The sequence below is a fragment of the Salmo salar genome, chromosome ssa07 (genome assembly GCF_905237065.1).
Source record: "Salmo salar chromosome ssa07, Ssal_v3.1, whole genome shotgun sequence".
Classification (NCBI taxonomy): Eukaryota; Metazoa; Chordata; class Actinopteri; order Salmoniformes; family Salmonidae; genus Salmo; species Salmo salar.
In genome coordinates, this window is record NC_059448.1 from 46872832 (window position 1) to 46891808 (window position 18977).

General features: G+C 43.8%; 1 protein-coding gene across 15 annotated transcripts in view; it reads left to right on the top strand.

The window, feature by feature from the left end:
* The first annotated feature begins 7081 nt into the window (after positions 1-7081).
* The window catches only part of LOC106609419 (protein phosphatase 1 regulatory subunit 12A), a 71629-nt gene continuing 59733 nt past the window's right edge, over positions 7082-18977 (top strand). For 7 of the 15 annotated variants that reach the window (XM_045722111.1, XM_045722113.1, XM_045722114.1 and 4 more), the window contains exon 1: positions 7083-7423. In XM_045722111.1, the coding sequence (XP_045578067.1) occupies positions 7187-7423 (237 nt within the window). In that variant the 5' untranslated portion in view covers positions 7083-7186. Of the gene's footprint in view, positions 7424-18977 lie in introns of all 15 variants that reach the window. The other 8 variants (XM_014208225.2, XM_045722109.1, XM_045722110.1 and 5 more) reach the window with 3 other exon arrangements.

Below are 18977 nucleotides of genomic sequence, written 5' to 3' on the forward strand. Positions count from 1 at the left end.
ATAACTCTCTCTCCTCTGCTCTCATCCTTCTAGACCTATCTGCTGCCTTTGATACTGTGAACCATCAGATCCTCCTCTCCACCCTCTCCGAGTTGGGCATCTCCGGCGCGGCCCACGCTTGGATTGCGTCCTACCTGACAGGTCGCTCCTACCAGGTGGCGTGGCGAGAATCTGTCTCCGCACCATGCGCTCTCACCACTGGTGTCCCCCAGGGCTCTGTTCTAGGCCCTCTCCTATTCTCGCTATACACCAAGTCACTTGGCTCTGTCATATCCTCACATGGTCTCTCCTATCATTGCTATGCAGACGACACACAATTAATCTTCTCCTTTCCCCCTTCTGATAACCAGGCGGCGAATCGCATCTCTGCATGTCTGTCAGACATATCAGTGTGGATGACGGATCACCAGCTCAAGCTGAACCTCGGCAAGACGGAGCTGCTCTTCCTCCCGGGGAAGGACTGCCCGTTCCATGATCTCGCCATCACGGTTGACAACTCCCTTGTGTCCTCCTCCCAGAGTGCTAAGAACCTTGGCGTGATCCTGGACAACACCCTGTCGTTCTCCACTAACATCAAGGCGGTGACCCGATCCTGTAGGTTCATGCTCTACAACATTCGCAGAGTACGACCCTGCCTCACACAGGAAGCAGCGCAGGTCCTAATCCAGGCACTTGTCATCTCCCGTCTGGATTACTGCAACTCGCTGTTGGCTGGGCTCCCTGCCTGTGCCATTAAACCCCTACAACTCATCCAGAATGCCGCAGCCCGTCTGGTGTTCAACCTTCCCAAGTTCTCTCACGTCACCCCGCTCCTCCGCTCTCTCTACTGGCTTCCAGTTGAAGCTCGCATCCGCTACAAGACCATGGTGATTGCCTACAGAGCTGTGAAGGGAACGGCACCTCCATACCTTCAGGCTCTGATCAGGCCCTACACCCAAACAAGGGCACTGCGTTCATCCACCTCTGGCCTGCTGGCCCCCCTACCTCTGAGGAAGCACAGTTCCCGCTCAGCCCAGTCAAAACTGTTCGCTGCTCAGGCACCCCAATGGTGGAACAAGCTCCCTCACGACGCCAGGACAGCGGAGTCAATCACCACCTTCCGGAGACACCTGAAACCCCACCTCTTTAAGGAATACCTAGGATAGGATAAAGTAACCCTTCTAACCCCCCCCTTAAAAGATTTAGATGCACTATTGTAAAGTGGTTGTTCCACTGGATATCATAAGGTGAATGCACCAATTTGTAAGTCGCTCTGGATAAGAGCGTCTGCTAAATGACTTAAATGTAATGTAAATGTAATTTACATTACCCTGCAGATTACCTATAAAATGGGCTGACAGTGAAGTAGACATACTTGGTATTCATATCACAAAATATATAAATTATCTTTCCTGTCACGTCCTGACCCTAGTAAGATGTCATTTTCTATAGTAGAGTAGGTCAGGGCATGACAGGGGGTGTTTTGTATTTTTCTGTGTTTTCTATTTCTATGTTTAAGTTCTAGTTTTTCTATTTCTATGTTGGGGTTGTTTGGGTTGATCTCCAATTGGAGGCAGCTGGTCCTCTCTGATTGGAGATCATATTTAAGTAGGTTTTTTTTTTTCACTTGTGTTTGTGGGCAGTTGCATTCTGTTTAGTCTCTGTTCCTGACAGAACTGTAAGTTGATCGGTTCCTTTTGTTATTTTGTCATTAGTGTTTTGAGTTAATAAATATCATCATGAGCACTCAACACGCTGCGTTTTGGTCCCCTCTATACGACGCCATTACATTTCCACAATGAATTTCGATAGAAAACTAGAAAAAAATAGACAAGATCCTGTAACCATGGAGACGTAAATACTTGTCTATTTATGGGAAAATTGCACTGATTAACTCCTTAGTCATATCTCAATTTACTCACTTATGCGCTGCTTTCTCCTGATGATTCATTTTTTAAATCAAATGAGCAAGAAATATTTTGCTTTATCTGGAATGCTAAACCAGACAAGATAAAGCATGCCTAGCTATATAATGACCATGAACTGGGTGGGTTAAGATTATTAAATATAAAAGCACTAAACCTCTAAAAGCTTCACTTATACAAAAATTTTTCTTGAACCCTAAATGGTTCTCCAGTAGATCACTAACAAAAGCTCATCTGTAAGGGGTGCGTACTGGCGGCAGAGAAGTCAGACGCAGGAGAGCAAAAACTGTGTTTCTAACGGCGCAGTTTAATAATAAAAACCACCGGAAAACAGAACAATCAATAAATCGGTACAAAACCCGATGCACACCAGACATAACGTGCACAAGCACTTACAATAAACAATACCGGACAAGGACATGAGGGGAACAGAGGGTTAAATACACAACATGTAATTGATGGAATTGAAACCAGGTGTGTAATTGATGGATGGACAGGTCCACCAGCTGGTCGAACGTGAGGGTGGTGTCTCTGCAGGCCAACTCCTGACGGACGTCCTCGTGCAGACTGCAGCAATAATGGTCGATCAGGGCCCTGTAGTTCCATCCCGCGCCGGCAGCCAGGGTCTGAAACTCCAGGGAGAACTCCTGGGCGCTCCTTGTCCCCTGCCTCAGATGGAATAGGCGTTCATCTGCCGCTCTACCCTCAGGTGGGTGGTCGAAGACAGCCCGGAAGCGGTGGGTGAACTCCTCAAACTGGTCCAATGCCGCATCTCCCTCTCTCCACACGGCGTTGGCCCACTCCAGGGCTTTCCCGGTGAGGCACGAGACGAGGGCGGACACCGTCTCACGGCCCGAAGGAGCCGGGTGGACGGTTGCCAGGTATAAGTCCAGCTGCAAGAGGACCCCTGGCAGTTCGCAGCCATCCCATTGTATTCCTGGGGAAGGGAGAGACGAATCCCACCGGGACCAGGAGAAGGAGGGGTGCGTAGTGGAGACCCCGGCTGTGCTGGTGGAGGCGCTGGGAGAACTCCCGATCTCTCCCAGCGGTCCAATGTCTGGACAATGCAGTCCATGGCGGTGCCAAGATGGTGGAGCATTGCTGCGTGCTCCCGGTTGTGCTCCTCCACCCCTATACCCGGGGTACCTGATCCTGCTGACTCCATAAGTTTGGTCCGGTATTCTGTAAGGGGTGCGTACTGGCGGCAGAGAACTCAGACGCAGGAGAGCAAAAACGGTGTTTCCAAAGGCGCAGTTTAATAATAAAAACCACCGGAAAACAGAACAATCAATAAATCGGTACAAAACCCGACGCACACCAGACATAACGTGCACAAGCACTTACAATAAACAATACCGGACAAGGACATGGGGGGAACAGAGGGTTAAATACACAACATGTAATTGATGGAATTGAAACCAGGTGTGTGGGAAGACAAGACAAAACAAATGGAAAATGAAAGTTGGATCGGCGATGGCTAGAAGACCGGTGACGTCGACCGCCGAACATCGCCCAAACAAGGAGAAGGACCGACTTCGGAGGAAGTCGTGACATCATCCATTGTTTAAAAATTGCCTTTTTTGCCTTTGTGCAGATTGCCATATCTCATTTTCAATTAATTGAAAATGAAACCTTTTTCAAAGCATCTCTCTTTTTCAAACAAGCATGGAATTATTATTCCATTTTTTTCGGAGGGGCGGGGGGACTGTGGGGTGGGGTCTCGGATGGTTGAGGGGCAGCTCTCGGGGAACTAAATTAAAAAGTCTGTCCTTGACAGTGTACTTAAGTAAAAATACTTTAAAGTACTACTTAAGTAGTTTTTGGGTGGTATCTGTACTTTACTTTACTATTTATATTTTTGATAACTTTTAATTTTATTTCACTACATTCCTAAAGAAAATGTTTTGAATGCTTAGCAGGACAGGAAAATTGTGAAATTCACTCACTTATTAAGAGAACACGTGGTCATCCCTACTGCCTATGGTCTGGCAAACTCACTAAACACAAATGTATCTTTTGTAAATAATGTCTGAGTGTTCGAGTGTCCCCCTGGCTATCCGTACATTTTAAAAACAAGAAAATGGTGCCATCGGCTTAATAAATTATAAAGAATTTGAAATGATTTTACTTTTACTTCTATTTTTGATACTTAAGTATATTTTAGTAATTACATTTACTTTTGATACTTAAGTATATTTAAAACCAAAAACTTTTAGACTTATGCTCAAGTAGTATTTTACTGTGTGACTTTCACTTTTACTTGAGTAACTGTCTATTAAGGTTTCTATACTTTTACTCAGGTATGACAATTGTGTACTTTTTCCACCACTGGTCCTTGCTGGACGTCCACTGGGTCTGATGGAAGGACCAGGGTTGGGAAAAGAAGTGGCAGGCGATTGGATCTACAGAGGAGATCTCTCTCTCTCTCTTGTCACCCTCTCTGTCCTCACAGTGGTCGGTCTGTCTTGAGGTTTAACTCATGTGGGTGGAGCTGTGTAAATGTTTTGGATAATTTCTTTGCTTGGATGGCTTTTTGGCTCAGGTTGTCAGATTTTCTCAGATTGTCCAAAGTCAGGCAGTTAATCGCACAACAACATTTCTGGTGCTGCTGACAGATACTAGAGGGTTCCATTCACAAATGAAGCCGTGTCAAGCAACGTTACAGAAGATGGACTAAAGCAGCTTATAATGGGCAAACAACTTCAGAAACATGTATCTGTATTACAATTATCCCCACTTGTTTTATACACAGGGATGTTCTAGATTTCATGTAGGAAATAAACTATTTTGAAATCCAGGAGCCGTTCCCACCAGAATTAGCAGGACAATTAGACCAACAATTATTGTACTAAAACCCATAAACACTATCATTATGAACATGACAGTAAACGGCACTGCCATTTAAATAGAGTTGTGGCATGCTCCATGACGACTGCCTAGGAACTGGCCTCTGGAAACAACTCCACAACCAGCATACAAGGAAGCAAAACCACACCCCTGCGGCGTACACATGGGCGTCTGCCAATAATAACGCTTGGTGGTGCCAAAATAAAAAACACTCTTTGCCGGTCCACCTTGCATTTAGTCAGGGCTAAGTCTGGACCACCCCAGAGGCTGAGCCCACTAGACATTCCTTTCACTTCAAGTGCTCCCATCAAATCATTGCAGGTACTGGTTTGTGGTAAAGGTGCTTTATATTGCTCTTTGGTGTGCATTGTGTCTCTGTTATGAAAAGGGACACAAATGGGACACAAATACACAGACTATGTCTACCACAGGTGGCTGGTGGCATCTTAATTGGGGAGGATGGGCTCATAGTAATGGCTGGAAAGGAATAAATGGAATGGTATCAAACACAAGTGTGTTTGATACCATTCCATTCACTCCATTCCAGCCATTGTTATGAGCTGTCTTCCCTTCAGCAGCCTCCTGTTATGTCTACAGTAATTAGCCACGTATGTCCTTATGGGTGACATGTTGGAGGGGCAAAAAAACGGGCAAAAAAATGCAGATTGGATATTTGTGTTTGAGTCCTGCCACAAAGCTTATCCACAGCCACTTGCGACAGTTAGCTTTGTCTTATCAGAGCCACATTTGCTATGCAAGGTGCTTTGAGGGCCCTAATCATACTTTGCTTCAGCAATATTGTGGCAATGGTGAGAATCACCATCTGTTTATACCACAGGAGGTTCGTGACACCTTAATTGGGGAGGACATGCTCGTGGTAATGGCTAGAGTACAATCAGTGGAATGGTATTAAATACATCAAATGCCATTCCATTTACCCCTCAGCAGCCTCCACTGGTTTATACCTGATATAACCATCCGACACAAAAATAAAGTGGATTTCTCTTGTAAAGGTATTTCCCCCCAACAAAACACACACACAAACACTACTGAGAGACAAAGCAGTCCATACCATGGCTTACACCCTTGGGCTTCCAATCCAATTTGAGGCCAAGGAGGAAGTCAATAGTTTCCTTTAGATAAGTTGTTGTTGCACACTGGTCACTAAACATTTTCCTATTGACCCAAAGTGCTTCAAAGCACCCATGAAAAAATTATGATACTTGTCTCTCTCATATCTAATGTAATTATCTCCATGGACTGGCCAGCTAATGTTTCATGGACAATAGTCTCCCTCTCCATAATGGCTCCTCTGAAAGAGTGGCACAGCTGACACAGATGGGCACAAACAAAGTAAACATACTAATATCCTGCTACTACAGTGATATTTAAGTAGAAAATAGAGACATATTTGTTCAACTAGTGGTAGCTTTGTAAACAAACAGTTGGTAGAGCATGGTGTTTGCAACGCCAGGGTTGTGGGTTTGGTTCCCACGGGGGGCCAGCACAGAAAAAAATAAATGTATGAAATTGTATGAAATGTATGCATTCACTACTGTAAGTTGCTCTGGATAAGAGTGTCTGCTAAATGACGTAAATGTAAAATGATTTGGGATGTAATTTGATCTAGCATTTTAATCACTGGTGATATGATTTGGAGTTTTTTAGGGCCTCACGAATAACTCTAAATATAAAAACAGTGTAATAGCACCTCATCCTTGATGAATAAAAGGCTCCGAAAATCATTTCGATGAGACATGCATTTAACTGGCCTGTGTTGTACAGTATTTGGCCTGCCTGTTGGCTGATATTGGCTCTGCAACATCTATTTCAAGTTCTGCTTTTGGGGATTGTGTCCTTTTACACCATTTTACCACTGTTGGTAAAACATAAACCCCCTTGCCTATTTCTATTGCCAATGTTCTTTAATTGTTATTGTCTTCCTCTGGTAATTTCATATGGATAGGGATGATGTTCTTTGAATGTTATTAATAAACAGCTGAAAAAAAAGAATGAAAGAGCTATGTTTATCAATTGCCTATCTCTGGTCTAAGAAATAAAATACATATTTTCTCAAATGTTTTGACTTAGTTTGACCAGTCATCATAAAAACCCTTGAAAAAAAATGGAAGCAATCCTGATAGAACTCACAATTAATAAAATCGACATTATGCTGGTCTCAGTGCTCTTATTTATCATAATAAACGATAACACCAACTCTGTCAAGGAACGTACAACCTCCTTTTCCTCTCATCTGCTGATGATGACGTTATACTGCAGATCCTGAGGTGACGTTGCTTTATCTCGCGAGCTTATGGAAAACAATCCAGACGCTCTCTCAGGCCCCCCTTCCCACGCCCAGTGCGCTGTGGGATAGTGGCACTATAAAGTATATCCTCTCTCGGAGAAAGATAAGAAGCCCGAGACGGGAGGGGATGAAGATGGCGGACGCCAAGCAAAAAAGGAACGAACAGTTGAAACGGTGGTTAGGGTCGGAGACAGACATCGAGCCTCCTATTCTGAAAAAGAAGAAGACGAAGGTGAAGTTCGACGATGGCGCCGTGTTTTTGGCTGCCTGCTCAAGCGGCGATACTGAGGAGGTGCTCCGAATGATTGACCGGGGTGCTGACATCAACTACGCCAATGTAGACGGTCTGACTGCCCTCCACCAGGTTTGTCATTTACAGCAATAAGCCTAGACACTGCCCATACAATAGCACGACAACCATATGTCTTGCCAAAGATCGTAGCTAACGTTACCTCCTGCCACAGTAATGGAGAATGGAGTAATTCCTGCTGAAGCTCAGTCTGTTTACCTAGCACGCCCGTCTTTTTTTTTTGGAAGAGACAGGGCCATTTCATTTGTTGGGCTGTTGATTGAATTGGATCAGAAGCGAAGGGGTGGATAAACTCAAAATACCTGATTGGTAGCTATGCTGTTTGATCTAGCTAGGTATGTTAAATGTATTCGTAGCTTAGTTAATGTTGAACATATGGATAGTAAGTTATTTGGTCTTTGTTTATCAGCAACTGATTCAAACATCCAATAGTCAGGAAGAATGCCGTTGACTGGCTTGCTAACATCTAACCTGCCACTTGGGTGGTGCAGTTAGCATAGCTAGTTAACGTCAGCCAGTTACTGTAGCTAGCTAGGCAAACCATTCTTGGAACTGATATGTCGCCCTGCTCTGGCTAACCTGTGTAACCTATGAAAGATAGCTTAACTCAATATTGTTGGTTTGTTATTTAACAAATACTCAATTATTACAGTCGTTGGCGAAGTTAACTGCTGCCAATTGTGTTTTATATTGAAGTTAATAGGAAGTACAGAAAATGTACTTGTTTGTTAGTTGATGGATAGCTAGCTTGCTACAAGTTGGCTAGCTAGCGTTAGCTAACCTGTGCAAATGGTGGAAAGAAGGTTTAGCTATCCAGTAGCACTGTTCGTTACCAAGCATAAGCTTCACTGCAGTCGGTCAGCAGGAAAACTCCATTAAAATTAAATGAATCAGATGTCAGCTTGGATCACGTCGAAGCTATAACATGTAACAATATTTTACAATTTCTTTTGCTACAGTAGCTATGCCGCAGTCTCTAGGCTGAAGGGCAGGACGACTGTACTGTAACTACAGTCATGACACTTATATTTTCAAGAAATATTATCTGTGCTTAACAGCAGATGTAACTATCTTAGGCTAGCTAAATGATCATATAACAGCACACTAACGTGTTACCAGCAAACGTTAGCCTCAGGAGCCACGTCTTTTGACATTCTGTAGCTAACATCACTCCTATAATTTCGATTATAATATTGTAGCAGATAACGTTACAATTTGTACCCATATTTTGTAATTGCAATTTGAGACTTCCTTGCATTCAAATCAGTTTTTTTGTAGTGTAATCTGTAGTGTCATATATCACATCACACATTACATGTATCACAATGCATTTGTCCTTTTTCTGTTGCTGCTCTGGTAAGGTGGGCACAGCCCAGTTATTTTTATATAAACAGATTGCACAGATCTATCTGCATGGATTGGCAAACATCAAAACTTGTGGTGTTTCAAAGTAGTTATGATAGTATACTTTTCAAATAGCCTAGCTAACATTCTTAGCATAACACTAAGTAAATGCTCAGAATTAGAATCATACGCTCATTTTTATAAAGGTTGTTACTCTTTGGAATTGGCTCTTGGCTCTAAATTAGGCTAGCTAGCCTATATCCTGCCGACGTGTTCGGATTGCAATGTTGCATTACTGACATGTGTTTTGCTGCACAGTAGATTGTTCTGCAGTCGGATAACAGCTGACGCATTCTCTCTGGGAGGTGTGAGGTTTACATGTCAATACCTGTCGCTTTCAGCTGTGTGAAAGAAGCCAACCCTAGGTTTTTGGGCTGTTAATGTTATTAGTCAACACTTTAGCTTATGTTATGGCAGGTGGAGCACCAGCCTGTTACCTTGAATACTGACAACCAAAACAGAGTGCCCGTGGAAGCCACAACCTCTCTAATTGAGTTGAAAGTTTTGTTCTTCAAACAGATAAACATAAACTTTTTAAGTCATGCTATTGTTTTGACATTGTAGCCATAGAATAACATGTTAACTGTTCATCAAAGGTTTTCACACAGGCGTAAATGCAAAATTGAGAAAATGTAGACCTGCCTCTCTCCCCAAATACATTTTAGTAAAGTCAGAATGAAACATTGTTTATTGAAGTCTTGCATGCTCACACTGTCTTGCACCTTACATCTACAATGATCTCATCACCCAGATGTCCTGTTTGCTAAGTGATGCATCACCCGCTCTTTCTCTTAAGTAGTGTGATGTGTGCACCTTTTATAAACTGTCATTGCCGGGCAAGGCTATATCCCCGAAGGCCGATCTCGGGGTGTAGAAGTGGTGCCATGTCTCTAGAATAGATGCTGCTGTATCACTAGTTGATTTTGGGGGGATGAGCAATTCACACAAATTACGTTGTCTTATCTGACATTAGATATGCCCTACTCGTCAGGGACTGTCTCTTTAATCAGCCTTTCTTTAGGGTGACTGAGTTTGTCTTCCTTTCAACTGGAATTAGTCAGCCCCCTGCTCGCTGGGTGAAAATATAGCCTTTTTTTTGGGGACCGGAGTCAACTCCAGGGACAAGCAGAGGTAATGAAAGCATTTGCGACGCAGTGCTTGAGACCTAACCATGTCTGGAGAGACTTGGAGCAGCTTTGTTTGCGTTCCAGCATGTGATCCGTTGGCTTCAGGGTCTTGGAAAACAGTTGAAGGCGATATAGGGATTGGCGTTTAGCGTGCTAATCCTAGGATTTCAGGAAGGTCAGGCTGATGTTGGTTTGCTCAAACCAACAGATTTGGTTTAGGGATGTGCATGGTTATTTGAATATCTGAACGAACGTTAGTATTCGAATTCTTTTGAGTGTTAATTTTAGCATCCAAAAATGTATAGGCCTATTTTAACACTGAAGGCATTTTCTAAATTTAAAATATCCATGTTACATGCAAGAATATACCATGACATTTCAAATTATACATTTAATAAAAACAAACCTTTCATTGTAGTTTTTATGACGTTCTCCCCATAAAAAAGAATGGTAGCATTGGCCAATCAAAGTGGCTCAATGGATAGCGAGTGCAAAATGTGGCCTCAATTAGCCTAGCTAGCTATAGTTGGCTAGCTTAGCTTCTCTAGGCTACTCCAGTCAAGATTGGCACTTATATGGGATAAGTAACATTGTGGCTTCTACAAGCTAGGTAGTCTTGGCTGTTGACGAGTAGCGTCACTATCTGCCTTAGTCTGCTCATTCCAATCTCACCGGCACCTCCACAGCTCCCTCGTGCAGCAGTGCTCAAGTTAAAAACGTAACAACAAAAAAATACATGTATTTCAAATATCCGGATATTTGACAAATCAAATTTTATTGGACACATGCACCGACTACAACTTTCCCAACAACGCATAGTTTATAAAGATAAAATAAAAAGTATAAACATATTTGCTATTCAATATATCCTGGTACTATTTAATTGGTGACCTTTTTTCTAACCCCCATCTAATGTTGCTCAGTCTGGGTTGCCTCTGTTTGTTTTGGTTGCCACGTTAATTGTCCCTGATGGCTTTGCTAATCATTATCCACGTTGGGAATTTCTGCCTTCAAGGAGTAGGGCCAGTTGGCTTAGAGAGTCAAAGTTGTCAGAATGAATGGTTAATGACTCTCGCAGTGGGATGGACTCTGCTCCTATTAGCAGGAGGCCAGTAGTGGTAATGCACCCTAGTCCTGGTCTTGAATGGAAGTAAACCAAACAGTCTAGTAAGGATTAGTAGTCTGCCTGCGGTTTGACTAGCCTTTTTATTTATAGAGTCAAACATGGTGCCACGATTCACCACTACTGTAATAATTGGCTTAGTAGTGAGACTACGGTGGCTTTAACATGACTCTAATGCTGCTACCACGCAGGTATCTGAGTGACCACTGACCAGCCAGGCAGTGTAGGCTAATTGACATGGTATAGTGGCAAGTCTCCTTTCAGTTACAGCTGTAGATCTGTTATTTTATCTGCAACAGTTGTTTATGGGGGTTGTCGGGAGCTGATCACATGCCCTGAACCATTTCCCTTCCTGGTGACAAGGCAGTGACCTCTAGCTTTGGTTGTAACAATGCTCTGTTTTTACACGGAGGGTCACTCACTCTTCCTTGGGTGCAGGGACTGCACTGCACTCCTGCCACTTCTGAGTGCCAGGTTATAAATACCACCTGCACCATTTTTTCTCAGTATAGCTTGGTTTGAGGAGATTATTCTAAGTTTGGGTATGAGTCATTGCCACACTCTGGACTGCTTAGCTTTGTACTGGAGGCCTGGCATGCATTTGGAGTTTGTGGACAGTCTGGCTTGGAAGGGTTTGTCTATGTGGAACAGAGATCACCTACGAGCCACTGAACAATGGCCTCTGATGTTTACCTTTGTTGTGAATGACCACCACTGTTCTTAACTATGGACCTAGAGGACATTTGTCCCAGCCTTTCACAAAAAACTAGGCCTATTTCACTGATTTGAGACTTTGTTAATCTGAATCGGGGGTGTTAAGGCATCCGCATGCTTCCAGTTCAGAAGAGTTTGTGCATATATTATCCCAACATTTTGATGTTTTGGACTTTGGTGTGGGTTTTTTGGGCTGGTTGGGGGCACAATTTCTTTTCTGGAGGCAAGTTGAAGCCGAAGTCTACGCCCCTTCGTCGGTAATTGGTCAACAGTTGGGATTCTTCAATAGTCTTTGTCATTCAATTGGAGATGACTTGTATTTTTTTAATGCACTTTTTTTTCTTTTTTTTTTTGAAATACTGAATCAAACATCTTAGATGTAAATTTGCTTAACTAAGATCACCTTGGCAGAAACGGCAATTTTATGACATTTCTTGAGTTATCTTAGATTCATTCTGACTTTGGCTACGGCGTTTTACTGGACAAACGGTAGTGCCTTGTGCCTTTTTTCTTCCCCAAGCGAAGATCTTTTTAAGGGAGTATGCGCGTACACTCGTTCAGCTACCTGAGTTTGACGAGGCGCCAGCTGAACTGAAGCATGCTGACGTCTTTACTGCTGGGGCACAATCCCTCACACCCTGCAGCCCTCTAGGACCACTGAGTAAATTGTGTAAACCAGAATTGTAACGCTTTCCACACAGTTGCTCCCCAGAGGTGAGGGGTTGGCAGGACTGGAGAGAGATGTTTGTAGATATGCGCTGGATGTGTAGCATTCTGTCCCTGTCCTCCTGTCCCGTGCATTCCTCGCATGACAGTCGGTGGAAAGCATGGCAAAGGGAGAGCAGGGCAAGCATTCCTCAGCTGTCACCTAACCCCCCCCCCACACACACACACACAGTCTTACCCTCTTTCTGGCCTGCCAGTCTCTCCCCAGGCAATGCCAGGACCCAGCTGACTGCCACCTACTGTGCCCTATCAAGGCAGGGCCTGCACAGTGAAACAACAGGCGTATTCACCCATATCTGGCCTTTCTCTTGAGTCATCCATATTGTCTATCATTGGTAATGTACTTAGTATATATAGTCTAGCTGGTACAGGTATTGTAAAAAAATAACATTTTTACTGGCTCATCAAAGTAGCTTTTTGTAAGTTGTGGTTTTAACGTCATGGTGAAGGTTTTACGACATCATTGGGATAGGCTCGATAAAATGGCAACTGTTCACTTTTTTTTTTACATTAGCAAAAGTTTACATTCCACGCCCTCACTATCAGTGTGTGAACTCTAACAATGTAACCATGGCAGTGTCTCGTCAAGTTGCTAGTGGCTTGTCTGCCGATTTGTGTACATACAGAGTTACATAACCACTCACTGAGCAGAGTAGCCAGCAGCAGTTTAGAATCACATGGACTGCATGAATCTTGAAATGGAACCCATGCAGACAGCAGTGCATGGGGCCCTCACTGCAGTTCCATCCAAAGAAGCACCAGTTACATTAACACATTACATAGTTGCTCCAGCCCCAACCCTGAGATTCTCAGATGTGGCAGAGGCTCTCAGTTGGCCAATGAGAGCTGGACTTTCAGTAGAAGTGTTGAGATTTTTGTTGTTGCTTGAATTCAATCTCTTGATTTAATTTGGAAAATGTACTTGATATTTTGAAGGTCTGGCCTTGTAAAGTGTTGTCTTCACACAGATCCTATTGCTGAACTAATATGTTCTGGAACATTTCTTCCACCAGTCATGCGGCGTTCAGATTTTTTCTTCTTCTTAAGGCTGTAAACTCACTTACCCTGGAGGGAAGCGGTGAGCTTTTTGGGTTACCACGGATCACCTGATCCGTAGTGAGAGTTGGTGTGTCAGGACCTGAAAGCGCTGCCCAATTAGGGCTAGGTTAAGTTGATTTGGGTTGAAACGAGCTGTGTGACTTTTGATGACGGGAGCACCATGTTCCTCTCATTACTAGGGACATTTGTCGTTGCTCACCTTGGAACATAATCAAAGGAACACACAACAAGACTGAATACTTTTAGTCAGTTCTTTTCCCCATACCAAGGTCCAGAAGATAAATGCAAATGCAGTTTCTTTTTCTTTTAGACATCATTCTCCACTTGATACCTTTTCCTGTAGATGTCACTCAAACAATGTCACTCTGAGCCGGTTTGCTCATTGAGGGTGTCTATTCCTAGCCCTTAACCAAAGTTGGAGGTGGCCTGTTTGGCAGGGGACTGGGTATGGAGGTGCAGCGTAAACACAGCACATGGCACTGTTTGGTTTGTGGAGGAGGGGACTCTTACAGTGGAATGCCCCACTTCCTTTGAAACCGTTCTGCGGAATGGTCTGAAACCGCTGCCTCTGGTGTTGGGCCCTGTCAACAGACATTAAATATTTGGTCGTTTTTGGAGGGCTTTTTAAGATTCACATTTCATTGGTGATAGAGGAGTTTAGCCGTTACTATGTAAAGCTCTTGAAGTACCTCTGGTAGAAAGGCATTATAGAAATCTATAAGAAAAATATTTCCACCACCCCTTTTGTTGTGGCTTAAATTTAGCATTTCTAATTTACCTGCCCAAAGGCAGCGAGTCATGCGTTTAATAATGCACATAGCAGCATGAGAATTGAGAATACATTAAAATGTCCCTCAGCTATTTATGCTATGGAATTAAGCCAATCTGAATCGTGTTACTCTTTGTCTATGCGTTCAGTCTGTCTTGAAGAAAGGTTAATTGCTAATAGAGTTGGATGTTTTCATGACCGTAGCAGTCGATTGCTTGTCAGTTTTGATGGACACGCGTGCGTTAATAACATATTATAATTCAAGCGTTACAGGTCACCCAACCCAATGTTGATTCAACGTTGCCTCTGAATCATCAGCGTAACCGTCACGGGCCTCTAGCCTGTGACAACTGTAATATTAGAAAAGGTCACAGAACTTGCACATTCTACCTGTTTATAATTGGTAGGTCTTGCTCTGTCAGGCGACGTTTTCATTGAAGTGATTCCACAACCTGTAATCAAGTGCAGGAAGTCCTTGTGTCGTTGCTCTCGACTGCTTCACAACATGTCAGGTAGTCTGCTGATCATGACACGTCGGCATGGCTTCCTTACGCAATGTGTCGCAGACACCTTCCATGCCTGTTCAACTCCAACTTTTCTTGGGTAGTTTTTCCAATGTTACCTCAAAATGTGTGTGTATATATATATGTATATGTATATGTATGTGTATATATGTGTGTGTGTATATGTATGTGTATATATATGTATATATATAAAATGCATAAACGCTCACATTTTCTTGAGACGTATTGATACCCAATTTCTTGATGCTTTAATTATGAAAGGGCTCGAGTGGTAGGAACTGTCTGAAGTATTTAAGACAAGCGTCACCACAGGTTGAAACTGGTTCATCTGGGATTGTAGATAGAATTCCTCAGCAGGGGTGTAAACTCGACCTTCTTTTGCCACGTATGTGCTCAGACAGCCAAGCAGGCTGTGGAGATGGACTTCACCTGTCACACACTAGCAACCGATAGGCTAGGTGCTCCGCGGATGTCGGCCGTGATCAAAACGAGACAATAAAGCTGGCGACTCGGCTATCAATTTAATTTTTTAAACCACAAGCTGCCATTCATCCACACCTGTGTACCACCCTCTCCCACAAGTACATTGATGTCACTGTGCTTTTCTGTACATGCAAACTATTTCTCACCCGAGCGAGAAGCTATAGATCTCTCACTATGTCATCAGGGCTCCTCGGGTCGCTGAGAAATAGTCCCGGCACATAGACCTGTTGACAACATCTGTGTAAGGTAAACTGGGATGAGAAGCTGCCAAGAGCTCTTTCTCTTCTCCCCGCCGCCCCACATCTCCGGCCACACTTGGGTTTTAGCATAGTATTGAGCTGCTGCAAAATTTTAGTGAGATGACTTCAGCAGCGTGTCTGTTTTTATTCACGCTGTGACAGTCTCCTCTGCTCTAGATGGGACTTTAAATCATCCCAGGGTTCTTTGCTTTCCAGCAGTCATATGCCTCACTGAGTGTGGGTTTATAAGGTGTTTTTGAACCGAAAACACCTGGAAGCTCGACACTGAGTTCCTCTGTCTTATGCAGCGAGGAGGACAATTAAGCCCAGTCTGTTTTTGTTGTTGTCCTGGGAGGGAGAAGTTACATTCTTTCAATTCATCTCAAAATGGCCTCATCTTTCCAGCCAGTGAAATTGGTGCGCCAGAAACTGTACTGACAGGTACAGGTGTCACATTAAAACACAATTCTGTGTTTTTCATGCAAAAAATTATGTATATGAAATACATTGCTGCATTTTGTAAACGCAGATCTAAAATGCTTATTGTAATTTCAGCTTGGCGTCAGACTAATTTAGTGCTTCAGTTGCACTTCTCCACTCAAATGCCTGTTTATGAATTCTCATCAATCAGCAGACAGCACTCTGTGTAGATACTTTCTCTGGGAAAAATGCGAGATTAACTTCAAGCAAATCATTAGGAAATGTAACTGGCTACATTCTTTCTGTGATAAACAGAAGTATGATGGCTGTTTTTTCTATTGTAAGCAACATAAAACGCAAGTGAAATTGTTTAAAATCAGGTTAATCTGAACTCTAACGTGATCTCTGAGGTAAAGCCTTGACTACAGCCTAGGTGAAGGACCGTAAGATGTAGGTCTAGACCACCCTAGAGTAGGAGTGAAGGACCTACAGCCTACTAGACATGACAGGCTTCACACCTATGTGGTTTCAAAGTGGGCTACTTGCCTTGCCTATAGTCAACCCAGTACACAACAAAGTCTTTAGCAACCTTTGTACAGGCTAACCAGTCTGCCTCTTCCCCACAGCCTGTGATGGATCTAGTTTTGTACTGAGCCACCACCAGCCTTGTGACTGTGCCAGTGAAACTGCTGTTGTGCAGACGGGGGCTTTTTAATTATAGGTGTGTGTGTGTGTTGTGCATGTGTATTTGACTGCAGAGTATAAGCAGTGTCAGTGAATTGAGCTGGGTATCAGTGTGTTTGGCTTGTGAGTTTTGATGGCTGCAGGCATTGGGCATCATTCAAAACTACTGATTTTATGTAGTATCTCCAGGTACAGTAATTTAGTGGTGCCATTAACACCGCAGAACAGACCAGAGTAGGAAACTATTCAGAGCAGGAATATACTAGAAGGTAAATGTACAGTGAAGGGAAAAAAGTATTTGATCCCATGCTGATTTTGTACGTTTGCCCACTGACAAAGAAATGTTCAGTCTATAATTTCAATGGTAGGTTTATTTGAACAGTGAGAGACAGAATAACAACAAACATATCCAGAAAAACGCAAGTCAAAAATGTTATAAATTGATTTGCATTTTAATGAAGGAAATAAGTATTTGACCCCCTCTCAATCAGAAAGATTTCACATTTTACAAAATAAATAGAACTCTTGGTGTACCAATAATTTTGGTCCAATTTAGTCTCCTCGGACCACACTGGAGATTCATGTGAGCCTTCCAATGTAGTTGACATTTTCTGAGGCTCAGGGAGATTAGGTGTGTCTTCGGAAATCCCAACGCCCTAGTCTCCACCAGAGCTTTTGTCTCTGCTCAGGACTCCTCATGTGGATTCTCATTGGCTAATTAAAGGTGTGCCCTGCTGTCGTTGTCTGTTTTGAGAGGGCAGGACGACTGACAGGAATGTTTATCCTCTTCCTAAATGAGGGGAATAGGATGTAGTGGGGGATGGGGGTGTTGGAGAGATTTTCAGGCAGAGGAACAGGAAGTATTTGTTTATTTTTCTCATTTCCTCGTCGAGGCTCCACAAGTGAGCACGGCTTCATCTACTAACTCCTACTACTTCATCTACTAACCCCCCCCCCAATTACCCAGCATTCGCTCCACCATCACAGAACACACACCCAGCCCCTTTCCTACTTGAAAGCCCAGTCTGCACTATATGCCCCTCTTACATTGGTGAGCCAAGACAACCCTCCTAATTGTGTAAACTGTTTCCTCATCCAGTACTGTGTGGCTTAGCTCTTTAAGGAAACCACACTCTGATGCTTATCTGTGTCTTGACTTGTTTCTTCCCAAGAGTAGCCTTTTTGGTAATATCAGGAACGAAAGAGATCATGTCTTGTGAGCTAGGCCTAAGAAAGACGATATAATGTGCATGGACCTATGTGAGACATTGAGTTCAGATCACGTGTGGAGGTGTTGACGGTGGCACAGGGGACAATGGCTGGAGCCTTTACTCCAAAGGCTATGGAGGTAATTCATATTTTTCAACCGTTATGGGTTGTTTGAATGCCTGGCGGGCAGACACAAGCATACACACTGTCCCTTTAACCTCTGGAGTTCAGGCAGTGCTTGCCTGGAGAATGACATGAACAGGCTTCATCAGCACTTTCTGCTCATGGCTATAGGTTAACCCACATAATGCACGGTATTAAGGGAGATTGTGCTCCACACACACACACACACACACACACACGTGTTTCTGTGGCCGTCTGACCTCGTTGTCCCCTCATGCCCCCTCTCTCCTTGGACCACTGACAGTAACAGCTCATGGAAACAAACTTGGCTCTCAAGCAGGGCTATTGTTTTGGCTGCAGAGCGTAAGCCGAAATGTATAGTTACAATCTCCCTGGACTTTTTCCCCCTCTGCTTCAATCCTGGCCTTTTTCCATGGGAATCCCAGAGCCATATATGGTCGTTCTCAGCAGCAGTGGAGGTAGAGTTCTCTGTGTAGCCGGGTTACGGCTCCCAACAGGGCTCATCTAGTGGAGGAACCCAGCTGGCCGCCCCGCAGCGCTTTCCCCCCCAACCTTTCCCCTGGCCTCCTGCAGTAGCGTTGTGCTTTTAACCCACACGCATTCGCTCACTTGCTCCCTCTTTTTAATTTTCTCTCTCCCTCACTCTCACTCACTCACACACACACACACAGGCGGTAAGAAGGAATTCCTTTTGTGGAAGTGGCTGCGTGCCTCTGAGCCGGTGACATAGCCCAGTAGGTGTGGCCAGAGCGTCACTCCATGAAGCCCTGAGCCCCGGAGTATTACTTATCTGGGAAGTTCTCCACCGCTATGCTAGACTGTGGCTTGGCTGCAGCTATGCAAGGTGGCTGTGGAAAGGAAGCAAGGTTGTGAGGGAGAGAAAGGGGCCATTGTTGGTCTCCAGGAGTAGCTGCTTTGTCTCCTTACTGTTGCTTTATAAGGGAGTAAATGGGTCTTTTCCAAAAAGAAAACAAGAGCTCCAC